We start from the raw sequence: 17,916 nt of genomic DNA, 5'->3' as shown, positions 1-17,916 counted from the left end.
AGAAAAAGTTATATTCCTATCATTCATTATATTTGATACGTATATAATGTACAATGTTGTAATATACATTCCTGACTTGTATAGTATCGCAGGACTAGGTATCATCAATTATCAAAGATTGTGTTAAAGACGTGGGAGAGCACAACATCCCTTTCGGGGTACTTTAGCTTTTTGTGTTGTTGTTTGACGTTGAAAATAATACGTAGTACTACATTACATTATATAGTCTTGTTAATCTTGGTAAGTACTCGTATAAAATAAACAAGAACACTCCAAAACTCCAATCATCCAAAATCAATTATCCACCACCGCCAACCGGAGCAAACAACAATGAGCAACGAATAGTCTCTTTCTATCTCTCCGCACCTAGCTTCTCAACTTATTATATATTCTACTACTGTTATGCTACTAGAGTAATCTTTTTAATAAAATTATTAATATCTACACACTAATCTTTTTACTTTTAATTTTTTGACAGCGATTATCTTTTCAAACTGTTGCTGATTGGTGACTCTTCCGTCGGTAAATCATGCCTTCTCCTCCGTTTCGCTGTATGTCTTTTACTTAGAGTAGTTGAATGATTTTATTTGTGATGATAGATAGATATAGGCCGGGTATATAACAATGTATGTCAGTTTAATGTAATTATCCTTAAACTAATGATTTTATATTATCTTTTTTTCTTATTTAGGATGATTCTTATGTGGATAGTTACATAAGCACCATTGGAGTTGATTTTGTAAGTCTTCTTTTCTTTTTCTTTTTCTTTTTTATCATAATTTCTTATATTTTGTTAGTATAGGTGTGGTTGTGTTTGCATAATTATTATTATCATTAGCATATAGATTTTGATATATTAGTATTACCATATATTAGTTTAATTATAGGGGTTTCTGCATTAGTAGCAGTTGTTTTCGATTATGAACCATCTTTGTATCTCGTTTATCTTAATCAAGTTGATAAGAACACCTTAGTTTTCTTTTTGAATTTATCAACTTCGTGTGATTGATAGGTGCTAAATTTAAGTAACTTTTTTGTTTCAGAAAATTCGAACGGTAGAGCTGGATGGAAAAACGATCAAGCTGCAGATTGTATGTTACATACAACAGGATTGTTTTTTATTGCACATATTCTTCCTTCAAAAAAAAAAAAAAAGCTTCAATTCTTGGTGTAAAAAAACTTATTATTAATGTTGATATTTGCTATAGATGGACAATGGATGGAAATTAGAGGTGTTACTTTTATTACTACGTTTAATTGTGATAACTTTTTGTTGCTATAGTGGGATACGGCTGGCCAGGAGCGGTTTCGTACGATAACAAGCAGTTACTACCGAGGAGCACATGGAATAATTGTAAGAATTACTCTGCCCATCTTATTATGTTGCTTATCTGTATTTACCATTTTGATAGTTATGTAGAATGCGCTAATAAATGAAAAGTGCTCTATTTTTTTCCCGGTTATAGTTTGTGTAGGTTACATAACTCCACTGTCATAAAGGTCTCATATGTTCTGTTCTATGTTGCAATAGCCAGACTTACATATTATGTCCTTCATATTTCATACAGCAAGAGAGCATTATCTGTCCCGTTCTTGTAAATTTAATGGGTTTAGTAGATACTTAAGTGATTCAGATCCCGTTGTAAACAACCTCTAAGTTCAAAAACAAAGATAAATATTTTGGGATAGTTGTGGTATCTGGCCTTTGGCCAACTAATCCACAAGTTCTGAGCCCACCGACACACTTACTCGAACTGGCATGGCTACAAACAATTGCCTGTTTATGTAGTAATACTAAGGCAGTATACGTATTTTGACTTGGAACAGTTTTATAACAAAGGAAAATGTTGGTTTTCTTGTGGCATAGAGGGAATATATTCATCTATGTCACTGTCAGGTAGGGGCTTGAGGAGTTATTAAGTAGGCTCTGCATTAAATTTTCAATACATTACTATTGAAAGCTGTGGGCAGAAACCCATGTGATACACCATTGGAAGTTTATGTCCAAAAATTCAAAAGCAACTTATCACTAAATTTTATTAACTTAAGCCTCGATTGGCCGGTCTTAACTTGTGTTCATTCGAATGTTCCAACTTGCGGGTATTTGAGCCATTTTTTGTAACTGTACCAGTGAGAATGAATCTAGTCATTTATAAAGGCCATAATAACATGCTATCATAACCTTATTTTTTATATTGCTGCATGATCAGAAACAATTATCTTCTATATGTTAAAGTTAAGTATTTACCCATCCTCCATAACATATACATGATTTTGACTTGGTAGATTCAAGGTCCTACCCAGCTTTACTTAAATATTTTTGATAGTAGTAGGCAAGAATTACAACAATGAGATCCTGGGACCCATGTAGATTTATGAATTTTTTTTTTTGTCTTTCTTCTTTTTTGGTCCTTTTGAACTGAATCATATATAGGCTTGCTAGCTTAAAAACAGGTTTCTTTTAGTTAAACCAGTTTTCTTGTCAAAAAACGGTTGAATTTGAATCGGTTCAACCGTATTTGTTTTTCTGAGAGCACCTGAGGCCTTACGTGTAGGCCAAAGGACCTTTGGTGCCCCGGAGGGCCTTGTGACTTAAAAAACTACAGTTGTATCAAACATGTTATAAGTCACCAAACCTCTATTTAAATGGATTCCACTTTTTGGCTTATTTATATTTGGACATTTATCTACTTTTGTACTAGTAAAGTAATTGTGATAATGAGTATGGACACAAAAGTTAATCATTAATGGATATTTTTGACCCAAATCCATTTCATATTTTATTTCCATATATATCTAGAGAATGCCAATAAGGTCAACCTGTTCACATTGTTTAGATATTTTGACTGATCTGTCTTCCTTTCTGTTAAGCTTACAACTTTATACAATATAATATCATGTGCAATATAGATTTTTCCATAGCATCGGTATGTTCTCTATGTTAAATATGGAGAACCTGTGTGCTTAATGATTATTTTGTGGAATCAGTATTGCGGTTGAACTATAAAGACTTTGTGTTAAAACTGTAACAGATAGTGTACGATGTCACTGAGATGGAGAGCTTCAACAATGTGAAGCAATGGCTGAGTGAAATTGATAGATATGCAAATGAGTCAGTCTGCAAACTTCTTGTTGGAAACAAATGTGATCTAGTGGAGAACAAGGTTGTCGACACACAAACAGCTAAGGTATAATAAGATGTTTTTAGTTTTTGATAACTTCCTAGCTCACATAATCAATGAAGTTAAGATGTTGTAAATTACCATTTTAACCTTTCTTAACCCATGAAAGAAGCTTCGGAAATAGATGACATATATGGAAATTTACCCACAGGCATTTGCAGATGAGCACGGGATCCCTTTCCTTGAAACAAGTGCAAAAGACTCGGTTAATGTGGAACAAGCTTTCTTGACAATGGCTGCTGAGATCAAGAAAAAGTAAGATAAACAAAGTTTAATTGGTGGATTCAGTTTATCACTTTAAATTTTAGTCGAAGATCGGGTTCCTAATATTTATGTTTGTTTGAAATTACAGAAAGGGCAACCAGCCAAGTGGAAGCAAGTCAGAGACCGTTCAAATCAAAGGGCAGCCAATTGAGCAGAAGAGCAATTGTTGCGGTTAATAGTCTCTTGTATTTCCGATTGAGGTCCAAAGTTACAGTAAAATGTGTTTCGCTTTGTAAAATGTTGCAAATGTTTAACGAACTTTGTGAACTTTCTCGTAATCATCTGGTTCTAACTTCTAAGTCAGAGTACAATCTTTGATTCTCTGTGACTTGTCATATTATCGTGGTTGTTGCCCACGATTTCCATGATTCCACATAGATTCTAAGTACTTGGTGCTGGACACAAATGATGCAAAGATAGTGGAGTACATGATATTCCTATAAGCAAATTGCAACCCACAAAGTGGAAACCACACCAAAAGTTGTAAACATGAATAGCAATAAGACATCAAAATAAATTCAACTTGAATCCATCATATACCTGGCTAAACAACACAAGTACCAAAAAAGTTCCAATTTGACAAGACAAATGAAACAAGTTTTTAACCAAAATGTTTAAGAGGAAGAACAGCAAGCCTTCTTTGTATTTGCATCTTGTGCTCCTACAACAAGGGTCTCACCCTGTTTGATGCTAGCAGGTCCTGGCTCGCCGGCTGATATAGACTTTTTACTTATAATTCGGTATATCTCACCAAGAATCGTTTGGAAGGACTTCTCAACATTTATAGCTTCTAAGGCAGATGTTTCAATGAACGAGAGACCTTCTCTCTCTGCAAAACTTTGTGCATCTTCTACAGCAACAGCCCTAAGATGTTTCAGATCCGTTTTGTTACCTATAAGCATGATCACAATATTGGCATCTGCATGATCCCTTAACTCCTTCAACCACCTGCTCACATTTTCAAAGGTTGTCGGTTTTGTAACATCATAAACCAGAAGTGCTCCCAGGGCACCCCTGTAATATGCACTAGTTATAGCTCTGTATCTCTCTTGGCCTGCTGTATCCCATATCTGAGCCTTTATCGTCCTTCCTTCAACCTAAGATGGCAGTTAATAATTCATGTAAGATAAGAAATCACAGCACCCTAAAAATTTGGACAAAAACACGTAAGATAAGAGAAAGATACTGAAGATAGACATCACATAAATATTTTTAACATGTCGACCCCAAAAACCTGGGGTAGAGATGGCATAGCGGGAACTGGGAGAGTGGGTGAGTTGGATGATGGGTCCAAACAATTTTAGGTTGAAACTATTCATAACATGGATACTATTGGATAGAAATGGACTGGACCTACAAACACTCTTATGTGTATCTTAATAAACAATAATCAGATACTTTAGAACAATAATCTAAAATTTGAATAAAGTCAGTCAGCAAGTTGTATACAGTAAGAATAGGCAATGTGGTAACATGACTTTTAACATTTCGACCCATTCAACCCTATACATAAGTAAAACACGACCGAAATAAGCCTACACATAAGCAAATGAGTCAAAATTGTCTGTCTAGCTTGGGATATGGCCTAGTGTTAAGCAGGAAGCCATAAAAAGGGATAAAAATAGTTGGTAGTCTTTGGTTATGTTTGATGGTATAACTGTATAAGTGGATCTCACCACCCATAGATTGTGACATCAAGTCCTTTTGAGTCATTGCTGTGTGACTTTGTCAACCATTTCAAAAAGAAAAAATAAAATAAAAATCAACCACAGTCGGCCATGACGTGGGGTGCTACTATTTCCACAGACCAAAATCTTTGCTCTAATATAATATGGCCTTTGGTTAGATAATATATAGAAAAAAGATAATGTAGAACAATTTTTCAATGAGAAGGAAAAAACCAGGTCGATTGTGTGCTTGTCATTCACAAAGGAGCGAGTCACGACATGGATACATTAAACTGTAAACTTACCTCGAGTTGGCGATTTCAACAAATTTGTTTGTTAACGGGTCTGTTTAGGTTATGTTGTAATTTTAACAGGTGCAATAAGATTTCCAACATGTCCAATAAAACAAACTTAACTAATGAGAAAATGGGTCGAATGGATATGTTCATACTTAACTTATTAATAAATATTTAAATCTAAAAATAAAAATAAAAAATTGGTTTCAGTCAACCGAACCAGTCTGACCAGTACGGAAAGACTACCTGCTACGCCCTGAACCAATCTATGACTTATTAATATACCTGCCCTTGTTCCCATCCTCCAAAATTAGACGGAGTAGTAATCAGGTAATCAGATAAGTAAAAGAGTCTACAATTGAGAACCACAATTGAGGTGATTTTCCTAATTCAAAAGAAACTTAGCTGTCAGCTGGTCATTAAGTACCATACTGTTAGAAGCTATACTAAGTGTCTAATGTCTAGGTCTTAGCAACCACAAATATGCAGAAAAGACAGTTACGATTGGATAACAAGCGACGTACTTTGTTAAATACAACTTTAGGTACAAAACTACTAAACATTCAAATTCAATAGTAAAGGGCTAGTACAAAAAGATGGAATGATTAAACATTTAGAACTAGTTTCTGGTAGTTCCATAAAACGAAGTGTACTATGCATGTGCATTAATGTTAATAGCCTGATGAATTTTTACATTAACTGAATGTGCTTACAAGAACTCGCATGGCTTAAAACCAAAAAAAGCTCTCACTCATTTCAGTGGTCCATACAGTTCCACTCATTGTATGAGACTAAGATTGACATAAACTACACTTGAATAGATTGCTTACAGCATGTGAAACAATCTTACAAGTAAAAGAACAGATACATCTTTTCAGGCGGAACACTGGTTAAAGATCAGATTTTGGCAGCAATCAAAAGAGAGAAGATGGTGGAGGGTGTTAATCTAATATAAAAACAACAACCTACTTTTTATTTTGTCCCTTAAAAAACAACTTAAAATTTTATGACTTATTTAACTATCATATTTTTTAATTTGTTCATTGTCAGCCTATATAAGACAAGACATAATTTAGCTTACGAGGACGTCGTCACACAACTTGGGGGATTCAATAATGACTTATGTTTTCATTCTCCACACGCTATGTAACTCAGGTTTAAAAAATTCTTACATCATTATCACCGGTTCACAAGCTAGATTAGGGCACATCCTATACAAGTGAACAGCAATTTGTCACGCTTTCCAGACTTCTGGTTAATTAAGACATAATAATGGAACTTGTCTCGTAAGGATCAATATAAAAAGTAAGAGAGACTTACTCATACATGATATAACATTATCATCAGACAATTATAGCCTTTGATTATAGCAAAATCTATAAATCTATATCTATATCTATACTATTCTATACTATATTATAAAGCAAATAGGGTTTTTGTTTAATTTTAAGTTTCAACTTTCAACAATTAATTTTCAATAGTTCATCAAAACACCGCCATTACATCGCCACCACCTCGGCCACCGCCGTCACCACTACCCAGCACCGTCACCACCCCACCACCTCCACCACCAGCACAACCGTTACACCGCTGCATCGCGCGGGTATCGTTCTAGTAATATTAATACATGGTGGTAATATCATCAAAGTAATACAATTAATTACACTATTGATCTATAGCAATCAATAAACAAAAAATTCAAAGAGAGTAATTAATTACTACTCTTGAGCAAAACTTTTTATAACTTCATAAACCTATAAAACCAAAAGAAAAACATATACAAAAATATAAAATATACAAACATCAAATTCACAAAATTCAGTAGAATTTGGACTAAGAATTAAAGCCAAACAACATATCGATATAATATAAGTAATCAAAATCAAAAAAACTTTACAAAAATGAATTTGCGGTCTATCTAACAACAAAATTCTGTATCAATACAAGCTTCGGTTGTTGTAGATTCAGTTAAATAAAAATTAGAACAAAAACTCGAATAAAATATATCTAGCTACAGAAATAGATATAGATACAGAGGTATAGATATAGAGTGAGAGTGTGCGAGAGAGTAGACTTAGGATATAGAATATAAGCTAAATGAGTTATCAATCGATTATAAACAACTTCACGTACTCAAGTTCACATAATTCTGGATCTACTAACACAATTATGTATCAATACAATGAATCAAGCAAAGGATTTAATATACATATATAGATATAGATATATATATATATATAGATATAGAGTGTGTGTGTGAGAGAGAGAGAGAGAAAAGGAGAGATACTTGGAGAGTACGAGTAGCGAATTCAACGCCGATGGTGGATTTAGATTCCAAGCAGAATTCGTTTCTGGTGAAACGAGAAAGGAGGTTTGATTTACCAACACCTGAATCCCCAATCAATACTACTTTGAATAAGTAATCGTACTCTTCATCCGCTCTTCTTGCCATCTCACTTTTCAGATCTCCGATTTTCACTCTCCCTCGCTCACTTGGATTTTTACGCTTTTGTATGAATGAAAGAAAAAGCAGTCTGATACCCCAAACAATCGAATCCAGCTCATTTGTTTATTTAATCCCATATAATACCTCTTTGTCAACTTACGCTTCCGGTCCTTGTAGAATGTAACGAATAAAAGTATAAAACCCATGTATTGGCTTCTTTTTTTTTTCTTCTTTTTCATCCTTTACAAATATAAAAAATGTAATTTAGAAAATAATTATTTTTTGAACTTAGAGGTATGTGACTTTACCGGGATATTTCCATGATCATTTTTTAAAAAAAAATTCTAACTGGCTTAAAATACGTTTCAACTACAATACATTCTATGAAAATTCATAATGTTTAGCCACTAGATCACATTGATAACGGTTTAGTTTAAGATAATTTCGATTCAATTTCAAACATGCTCAAAAATACATAAAAGTGAATGTCAGATTTATGTTGTGCTCTCAAGTTTTGATTTAAAAGAAATGAAATGAATGGAGGAGATGTAAATAGAAGAGAAGAGATCATCTCAAATCATCTCATATTTGGGAAGAAAATTTAAGGAACAAAATCAACTAAAAAATTTATCTATATCATTTCATTTCATTTCCTTTCATTCTATTAAAAAAACTCAAAGAACACAAATTGTTTTGAAATCATTTATATCTTTTTCTTTTCCCCCTTAAATAAAAACTTAAGAACTCAGCATACATGTTAAGATGAACAAGTCTTGGAAAGCTTTAACTTTTTAGTTAAGAACTCTCTTATAAAGTCTGAATTATAGTTTACATAGTTTAGAACTCATAAGTTTTGTTTGTTTAACAAAATATTTAACAGATAACAAAAAGAAGAAAAAAGGCAGGTTTAAGTTCAAGTCATTTAAAAAACTTAATTCTCAAAAGGTGACACTTTTGATAATGTAATTACTTAAATGAGCTCATTCATATGTGCTACATTAGCAATACCTAGTTAGATATTGTAAAAGTTTTCTTTGAACTATTTATTTTTTAAGGGGAAAGATTAAGTAAAACTTGCAGTACCTATCTTAGGTAATACAGAGGGAGATTATGTAAAATTTAGGGGGGGTTTATGTAAAATTCAGGGGGTTATGTATGTTTATTAAATTCAAAGGTTTAATATGTAACTTTTTTTAATGTGGCAATACCTAACCTTAAGTAAATCTGCAGCACAGATCATTTTCCTTTTTCTATTAGCCACCTTAAGCTTCTCTAAGCATATGCATATTGAGTCCCTCATCAAAGATGGACTATGTGAGAATGCTTGAAGCACACAAGTTTCCCCTTACCTAAATACACCTTAAGCTATCATATTTAAGTAGTTAACATTTTCAGTTAGTTTAAAAGTTAGAACTACTTGTTTAAACAGATTTATAAGTTTGACAAGCTGCTTTGCTCGCATGTTGCCTACAAAATCTCTATTCAATAAACAATGATTCTGACAAATAGTAGTTTTGTAATATCGGGAGATTTATAAGAAAGATGAGACTATAATTCAAATTGTTAGAACGAACAATGTGACAAATTAAGATAGTCAAGAAAAATCTAGATATTTTTCAATATTCCTGTCTAGTTAAACAATTGCTATAATTTACTAATAGAATAACCAAGTGTTGAAAACTATAAAAGTTTTTGTTTGCTTAAAAACGAGTTTAGTATCTGGAAGTGTAAGAAACTTTTACATTTTTTCTATTGTATGAATATAACTTAGATTTGGTGCATTGTAGGAAAAAACTTTATAAAACTGTTCAAATAATGTAAAAATGTATACGTGTCAAATTATATGAGCTAGCACGTGTAATGTTTCGATTGGTGCATGTCAAAATGTTACATTATTTCAACAGTTTTACAAAGTTTTTTCCTACAATACATCAAATGTAAGTTACATTCATACAATAGTAAAAGTATATAAGTTTGTTACACTTCTAAATACTAAACCCCTTAAAAAAAGTAATGGTTTACAATGTGAACAAAGAAACTATGAGAGAAAATTGTAACTTCATAGCAGCATAAAATAATACGAGTCACATGTGACAGGCAAAGTTAAATATTAAACTTAACAAAATAATAAATGGAGATTTTGTTTGTTATTCTAATCTAATTCTACTTCAATTATTATGATTTATAATGTGATATGATTGGGTTTGCCTGTAATACCAACATTACCCAATGCCATGTGCATTAATTATTTCACAAGACATACCCTGATTACCAGTATCTGTATGTTTTGCATGAAAATTATTTGTTATATACTTCTTGAAAATAAGATTATAGTAATAGAATTTGTAACACCTAGACCTATACAATTACGTAATATTAGTATACATATATTTGTGAAGGTCGCCCGGCCACACATACATTTGCGAAAGTTGGTTGGCTGCCGACCTTCCATGTGATCGTCGATGTTGTTCATGTTACTCTGCTACATGTGATGGTCGAAGATGGATGTTCAGGCTGAAGGAGTACCAATAACAGAAGATGCAAGGAATCAAGGATGGTTAGTCATATTATGTAACCTAGATTGGTTTTGTGATACTTTTATAATATTATGCAAGGAAATCGGATTAGTTTTTCAACACATTTCTAATCGATATTTAATCACACTATCTTAGATTCTTAGGTAGTTAAATTTGCCCATAAAAAAATCATCTTATATGATATGTCAGATCTGTTTGTAAACATATGTTTGTACAATGTTGGTAAATCTCACATTTTTTTGGCATTTTTCCAAACAAATGTTACATATTTACAAAGGATTCAGCTAAGTTTTTTTAAGAGAATATTATCGGTTTCCTTCCCTGAATCTTAAATTCTTATTTCTTAATTTATTGTAGACCTCGAAAAAGGATTCAGCTAAGTTTTGCCGCTCAAAATTAAAAATAAAAATAAAATTGATTCAGCTAAGAATAGGGATGAGCACGGGTCGAAACCCGGCCCGACCCGCAAAAACCCGGCCCGACCCGCGAGAGCATGAAAACGTGAACCGTGACCCGGCCCGTGAAGACACGGGTCGGGTCGGGTCGGGTTCGGGCGGGTCACGGCTTTCCTTCACACTTTTTCGGTTTTTGCCTTCACCCGACCCGGCCCGGCCCGTCCAACCCGTGAAAACACCAAAAGCTTGACCCGTGACCCGGCCCGTTAGGGCTTCGGACCGGTCGGTTCGGGCCGGTTCCGGGTCAGGCACGGGTCAACGGTTTTTTTCCTCATCCCTAGCTAAGAATATGTAATTATGGATCACCAAACTTTTTGTGTTAGCCATAGATTTGCCCATTTACAATAGTAACATCATAATCATGGGTCTTGTTAGATCCATCAAAACAACTGTAACGATAACTGCCCTAATTTATTCAAACCATCCACAAAAATCTTGATAAGGGGAAAACACAAGGTCAAAAACAGTATCAGGATTTTCGACATGCAAAATAAGACAAACAAATAATTTGGTTTTCACCAAATTTTCTCCAGTCATATTTGGCTATATGAATATTTCTTCATATATATGGTAATAATAACTGCATTCCAGCCACTAATGGTACAACAAGCTAAATGCTGCCATACATTCTTTTGAATTCTGATTTCTTAATAATATAGAAATTTGACCACATATGGAAATTAACATACCTGATTTGATAATGTATCGTGAAGAGAACTATGCTAAGCTGACAACTGCTGTAGCTGATGAACGACATGAGACATTCTAGGACGCATCGATGGTACATTTTGAGTACATGAATACACAAGGTCAACTACCTTTTGGACGACTCCAGATTCAGGTATTCTAGAAGGTGATGTGGAAGAAGATGCAGAGATCACAGGATCAAGAAGCTCTAAATAACGATGAGATTGTACAAGCGGGGTGGCCCATTCAAAAATACTTTGCCACCCCACAGCATCAGCACCTTGAGAAGCTGGTCTACGGCCACTTATTATTTCAAGTAGTAGAACCCCAAAGCTGTAAACGTCGCTCTTTGTGGTTAGCTCATTTTTGTAAACGAACTCTGGTGCTAGGTAACCGTGGGTCCCCCCGGCCATTACAGTCCTGCCCTGCATCACCTCCCATGGTACAAACTTTGATAACCCGACACCCATTAGATGCGCACCAAAATCTTCATCAAGAAGTACATTGCTTGCACGAATGTCACGGTGCACAACTTGTGGCTTTACTTTGTCATGCAGGAACCTGTTCACATTGTTTTAATCAAACCATTAGGTATATCATATTGTAATAGATATGATAATTCCAATCCATTCTTGTGAAATATGTAAACTTGTAAATTTGGGTAAACATTTATTTGTAAAGGTAAAAAAAGGAAACATGTCAAATTGGTTGGACGGGTCAAAAGTCACCTTTATCAAAGTGCTTATAACCACTTGAATTCTTTCATTTACAAGAATAGACATATATTGATACATACAGGAAACATGTCAAATTGGTTGGACGGGTCAAAAGTCACCTTCATCAAAGTGCTTACAACCTCTTGAATTGTTTCATTTACAAGAATGGACATGTATACATGTCAAATTGGTTGGACGGGTCAAAAGTCACCTTCATCAAAGTGCTTACAACCTTTTGAATTGTTTCATTTACAAGAATGGACATGTATTAAAACATTGTTCTTACAATTGTATCACATGCATTGTTGCTTATACCCTTTTTTTCTTAAAACTGACCAAAAAGTTTTATTGGGTAAACCCGGCCCATTTTGACTGAAATCAATATAAATAACTTACTCAACCCACCCGAACCAGCACTTTACACCTATATTATGCAATGAAGTCGAATAACAGATGTCTCAATTCAAAAAATAAGGATCTGCGGATGCACTTACGCAATTCCCTGTGCAAGAGTTGTGGCAACTTTCATTCGCATGGTCCAATCTAGTGTCCTGCCACCCACAGGAACATGGTGTAACCATCTATCAAGAGGCCCGTTTACCACAAACTCATACACAATGTAGCGATCACCATGATCGTAGCAGCATCCTTTTACATGCACTAAACTTGGATGGCAAAGCCTTGCTACCCTACCAATCTCTGAATAGAACTCTTTCTTCCTTTGAAAAGTAGACCGTTTCAACCTTTTCACCGCCACCCGTGATCCATCTGGCAAAAGCCCACTATATGTTCCGCCTGTCTTAGCATCGCCAAGAAGACGATTACCTTCGCTGAAGTTCTTCGTAATTGACCTCAGTTCTTCATGGGTGAAAATTTTCCATGATGGAGGAACTAATGCCAATTCTGCAGGATTAGATAATTTTCTGGATTTTTTTCGTCGTTTGCTCCGTTTGTACACAAGTAGCCATATAACCACCACAAATGTAGTGAAGAGAATTAATCCACTCACAATAGCAAGTATGATGAGATATTCCCTGTGGCAGTGCATATGACGACATCTATTTTCTGGAAAAGAAAAGATAAATAATATCTACACATCATTAACGTTTATACTACATAAGACAAATTGGCCCATTTACACGGATATTTTCATTCTCTACTGAGTCAAAGAGATAAAATAAAAAAAATCTGGCAGAAAAGGAAACCATAGGTCGAAAGCCTTTGAAAGTGTGTTACATAATGAATGCAACCTCTTTCTTTTCTTTATTCAAAAACTGATATTGTTGTTGTAATAACATAGTTTTTGTAATCATATATACCAAACTAATTATTAATCAAAAAATTAATACATTGGATAAGAAGTGGTTTGGATCATCCAAAAACTTACCCTTTATTAAAAATTAGCAGTTTCGAGGGGAATTTATAAGGGGGTGTTTGACTAAAGCTTATGATATCCAGAAGCCAAAAGAATGTAACTTTTAGGCGTTCAGCTTATTGACCCCTTTAAAGTTTATAGGCTTTTCTAAAAAGCTCATCCAAATACTCTCAAGAGCATAATGGCTTTAAGATAGTGCAGATAGGCTATTGAGCCCCTTAAAAAGGTAACACATATCACCCCCCCCCCCCCCCCCCCAACACACACCCACCCACCCACCAAACCCTTTGTTCTGGTTAAAGTTCAATAGGTTAGAGAAAGGATGCAAACCTGCAACGAGCATGCATATAGAAGGACGAGATACATTGCATCTTTCAGCCACAAGAGATTCTGTTGTGTTGGTTAACATAGTACAAAGAGATGCAGAGACATCTTTGTAATAACTGAAGCACGAAGAATTGGTGCAACTAGACTTCATATCTCTTGTGACCACTGTCAGCAGAGTTCCGTTCCAGTTATAAGTATCATCAGACCACTTCCAGTCCATTGCGCTGCTAGTGTTGGTGCTTCTGCCTCCAATCCAGCATTCTTTACTGCCTGTTACGTTACTACACATGTCTTGGACAAAGTTCAGTTCTGCTAATGATGTTAATGCCACAAGGTGGCCATGGTAACTTCCACAACTCTTTTCTGACTCATTCCAAGATTGTGAATTTCCAATATATCTAAAGCATATAGACTTCGCTGGTCCCATGACCCAACCTTCCGGACATGGTGCTGTTAACACAAAAAGGCTGAAGTTAAAATATCTTTTCTCGTCATCTATAAAAAAAATGTTCATGAGAGAAAATAGCTCCGTCGTTCATCCTAGCTTAACCTCTAACCGGACTTGAACCCAGTTTATGCTCACGCAACACACACAGACATAGCTCAAACCCACATCTGATATGCTGATATAATCTTTATTCTTTTCCCTTTATTATAACTAATACCAATATTTGTATGACGGAGATATATATTATAAGATTTTATAAGCAGTAATAAAGAAAACCATAACTAAAAATGACAATAAGTTAAAATTAATCCCACTTGAATCTATGATTGTAAAAGTTAAAGCAATAACAACATTGAAAAGCTTTAATACTTAATTACAAAGATGGCAATTGCCACAAGCATTCAAGGTAGGTAGTTACTTACTTTCATTGTGGCTTTCATTACGAGAAGCCGCAGCCAAAAAGGAATCATTTGATACCTACAACATTAAAAGAGTAGCATCCAAAAGTTCAGAAAATTTGCATATTACTTAGTATTAATATTTCAAATCACCTTCTAAAATTACTTACAGCATTTGAGCTCCCAAATCCAAGCAAGAAGCAAATAGCCAGCAAATGTAACATCTTGCCTTCCATTACCTAACAAAACCTCATTTTAATAAATGATAGCAATCACCAAGATACTTAGAATTGAAACTTTGGCTTTATTATCTAGAATACTCAAGTAGATTCTCATTTCCATTCCAAACCATTTACCTAGTTTTTGTACAATTACATCATTGGTTTATGGTCTAGGATACTCAAACCTCATGTACTTTTTCTTTTGTTGTTCCAAACCATTGAAGTATATTTTGTCCAATTTCATCAATAAAAGATAAATGTGTGCCATTTTGAGTCATAACATTGATCATTACAAGTAAAACAAAATTTTTAAGTATATACTACGTCTATACTGTTATGTCTTTGACAAGAAACACCTTAGAATGACTCTAAACTCTAAAGGGACACAAAACCATCTGTTAACCACATAATTGAAGGGAAAATAGTTCAACGGGCTATAAGAGACAAAAAGATATGCATGTGGATATACTAGGCATAACTTCAGATTTTGGCCTGAACCCTAAGTGAGGCTAAAAAAGCAACCGAAACCGAGCTCAAGCTTGACGGGCATCAAACTTTTACCTTAGTACAAGCTAAAGTAGATAACAACATTTGACCATAGGTCAAAAAAACTAAACAGAAAAATCATTAAATCCATGAATATAATGATCTAAATAATTTTCCTAATTACATTTATGAGCTCGAGCTCAGCTCGTTGAACTTAATAAAAAGGCGAGACTCGAATGAACTTGGAACACTGCTCGTTTGCGGCCCTAACCCTAAGAGTTGTAAAAAAAAACCTTATAAATTAACCTAAACATTAAAAAAAATCTATAACTATGAAATATTACGGAGTACATAACAGCATTACTAACTTAACAGTTCAACACCTCAAAACTTTTTTTTTTATATCGAAATGAATATAATGATGAATAAATTTTATCCAGGGTAATATAGTATACAAATATATTAAGCAATAAAAAAATGGGTACCTGAAATGGAAATAGGAAGATCTGTGGAATGCAAAAGGCTTAGAAAAAACGGTGCAAAATCATTATCACTGCAAGCAAGCCCCCGTTAGATTGAAATATTTTTTAGCGTAATAATTACAGGGAGAGGTCCATAAATATCTATGGTGAGAGATTGAATTGAATTGTATAACAACAATAATACAGTAAATTTATTTATTAATTAATTGAATTGATGGGGGAAAGGGATGAAAGATTGATAAGAGTGTAGTTGAGAAACATAACTACAGTAGAAAAACAGTAGGGGCCGAAAGTCAAAGTCAGTCAATCCTAACACGTCAAACACCATAGGTATGTAATGACTAGGCAGAGGGTAACACAAGGTATTAGCGGCGACGTCGCCGTTAATACTCTGACACTGACAGGCCCGCTCTGCTAATTTCTCGTTCAGACATAGGGGGTCCGCAATATTAGTAACGACGTCGCCGCTAATACCCTCTATGATGAGGTTATACATTTTCCCCTGGTGGGTTACACATCCGAAATCATTAATGACTCCTCATCTTTATCTAGCTATGTGTTTTTAGTACCTTTACTTTGTTACGAACATTCCTTTTTTTCTAAATTCATAAGTTTTAACATGGTAATCTTACCTACTTGTAATTGTCTTCTCATTTATATGAGCATTGTGCCCGTACATTGCAACAACGGTGGAGATGAAATGTAGTGATGGAAATCGAAGGAGGTGGTTGAGAAGAAGGGTGGCGGTGAAGGGTGATAAAAGATCGATATAAGTGTGTTATGATTAGAGAGAATGGGGAAAGAAGGGTATATAAGGTTTTATGTTTAAGTAATAAGAATATTAGGAAGAAAAAATATGTTTAATTTCTTAATCTTATTCTCTTTATAAGGAGGTATATAGGGGTGAGCAAAATCAAACTAAAAACCACAAAAACCACAAAAAACCAAAAAAAAAAAAAAAAACCACAAAACCGCTCCATAATGAAAACCCGAATTTATGGTTCTTATATTTAGAAAAAACAATTTAATGGTTTGGATTTTGGTTGCATATAAAAAACCAAAAAAAAAAAAAAAGAATCGCATTATATATTATCAATAAAATTAAATTAAATTTTAATATTAATTTAATTATTATATATTTATATATGTCTCAAGATAGTGTACCCTAGCCTTTCATACATATATATATATATATACATATATTGTATATGAGAAAAGTGAAGATGGTGTTGTTATGCACCCAAGTTGAATGAAATCACCCACACAAACTAATTTTTTAATATTTAATGTATAATAAATTAATAATTACCCCTTATGTTTTGTTTTTTATGTATTAAAAAAATCAACATGTGAAGAGGATTTCACCCAACTTTGGTGCATAATACCACCACCTTCACTTCCTCCATTGTATATATATATATATATATATATATTGTATACCCTGTTTTCTCAAAATCAACAAAGTAGACTTGTTCATTATCAACGGTGTTTACCCTTTTTTAGTGTTGCTTCTCCAACCCCCAGTATCACATATAGGGGTGAGCAAAATCAAACCATAAACCACAAAAAACCAAAAACCAATCCGAAAAACCGAAAATTGGTGGTCGTGACGGCGACGGTGTGATGGTTGGACGACTGTTGGTGGTGGAACGGCGGTAAGTTGTGTATATAATTGATGTAAAAGGTTAATGGACATATTTTAAATGATAAAGGACTGACAGTGTAATTTAATCATTAATGTTAAGAGGATAGTGTATATAAAAGTATTTTAAGGGGTATTAAGTGAAAATATTACATATTTTTAAGATTATCAAAAATAAAAAAGACTATTCTTTTTATAATATACTATAGATAATTCGAAACCTAATAAAATCATTCATTTTCAAGTAATCAACCACAATCAATATATCATGCATATGACATATCATA

General features: G+C 34.0%; 3 protein-coding genes across 3 annotated transcripts; 1 reads left to right on the top strand and 2 right to left on the bottom strand.

Annotated features, from left to right (window-relative positions):
- Positions 1-233: 233 nt before the first annotated feature.
- LOC122596438 (ras-related protein RABD1-like) lies at positions 234-3,749 on the top strand. Its single transcript, XM_043769015.1, has 8 exons — positions 234-344; positions 479-551; positions 692-739; positions 1,044-1,091; positions 1,283-1,354; positions 3,033-3,188; positions 3,334-3,437; positions 3,535-3,749. The coding sequence occupies exons 1-8, from the start codon at positions 331-333 to the stop codon at positions 3,620-3,622; spliced, it is 603 nt and encodes a 200-aa protein (XP_043624950.1). The 5' UTR covers positions 234-330; the 3' UTR covers positions 3,623-3,749.
- Positions 3,750-3,927: 178 nt separating this feature from the next.
- Positions 3,928-7,976, bottom strand: LOC122596437 (ras-related protein RABA2a). The gene is made up of 2 exons (XM_043769014.1): positions 7,697-7,976; positions 3,928-4,543 (listed from the first exon to the last, which is right to left on the bottom strand). Exons 1-2 carry the CDS (start codon positions 7,859-7,861, stop codon positions 4,061-4,063), a joined length of 648 nt encoding a protein of 215 aa, XP_043624949.1. The 5' UTR covers positions 7,862-7,976; the 3' UTR covers positions 3,928-4,060.
- A 3,362-nt stretch (positions 7,977-11,338) lies between these two features.
- On the bottom strand, positions 11,339-16,207 carry LOC122595488 (C-type lectin receptor-like tyrosine-protein kinase At1g52310). The gene is made up of 6 exons (XM_043767855.1): positions 15,991-16,207; positions 14,969-15,037; positions 14,823-14,877; positions 13,956-14,402; positions 12,745-13,315; positions 11,339-12,095 (listed from the first exon to the last, which is right to left on the bottom strand). Exons 2-6 carry the CDS (start codon positions 15,032-15,034, stop codon positions 11,570-11,572), a joined length of 1,665 nt encoding a protein of 554 aa, XP_043623790.1. The 5' UTR covers positions 15,035-15,037; positions 15,991-16,207; the 3' UTR covers positions 11,339-11,569.
- Positions 16,208-17,916: the final 1,709 nt, after the last annotated feature.

This window comes from Erigeron canadensis, chromosome 4, assembly GCF_010389155.1.
Source record: "Erigeron canadensis isolate Cc75 chromosome 4, C_canadensis_v1, whole genome shotgun sequence".
Lineage (NCBI taxonomy): Eukaryota > Viridiplantae > Streptophyta > Magnoliopsida > Asterales > Asteraceae > Erigeron > Erigeron canadensis.
The sequence above is the reverse complement of the archived record's forward strand: the minus strand, read 5'-3'. Positions and strand labels throughout refer to the sequence as shown.

Excerpts from the sequence above, each read along its gene's own strand:
- LOC122596438 (XM_043769015.1), top strand. Across the intron at positions 552-691 it reads GCCTTCTCCTCCGTTTCGCT|GATGATTCTTATGTGGATAG; the intron begins GTATGTCTTTTA and ends TTTCTTATTTAG. Across the intron at positions 740-1,043 it reads GCACCATTGGAGTTGATTTT|AAAATTCGAACGGTAGAGCT; the intron begins GTAAGTCTTCTT and ends TTTTTGTTTCAG.
- LOC122596437 (XM_043769014.1), bottom strand. The coding sequence starts at position 7,861 with ATGGCAAGAAGAGCGGATGAAGAGTACGATTACTTATTCAAAGTAGTA. Across the intron at positions 4,544-7,696 it reads TCGCTACTCGTACTCTCCAA|GTTGAAGGAAGGACGATAAA; the intron begins GTATCTCTCCTT and ends CTGCCATCTTAG.
- LOC122595488 (XM_043767855.1), bottom strand. The coding sequence starts at position 15,034 with ATGGAAGGCAAGATGTTACATTTGCTGGCTATTTGCTTCTTGCTTGGA. Across the intron at positions 14,878-14,968 it reads GATTTGGGAGCTCAAATGCT|GTATCAAATGATTCCTTTTT; the intron begins GTAAGTAATTTT and ends TTAATGTTGTAG. Across the intron at positions 14,403-14,822 it reads TAATGAAAGCCACAATGAAA|CACCATGTCCGGAAGGTTGG; the intron begins GTAAGTAACTAC and ends TTGTGTTAACAG.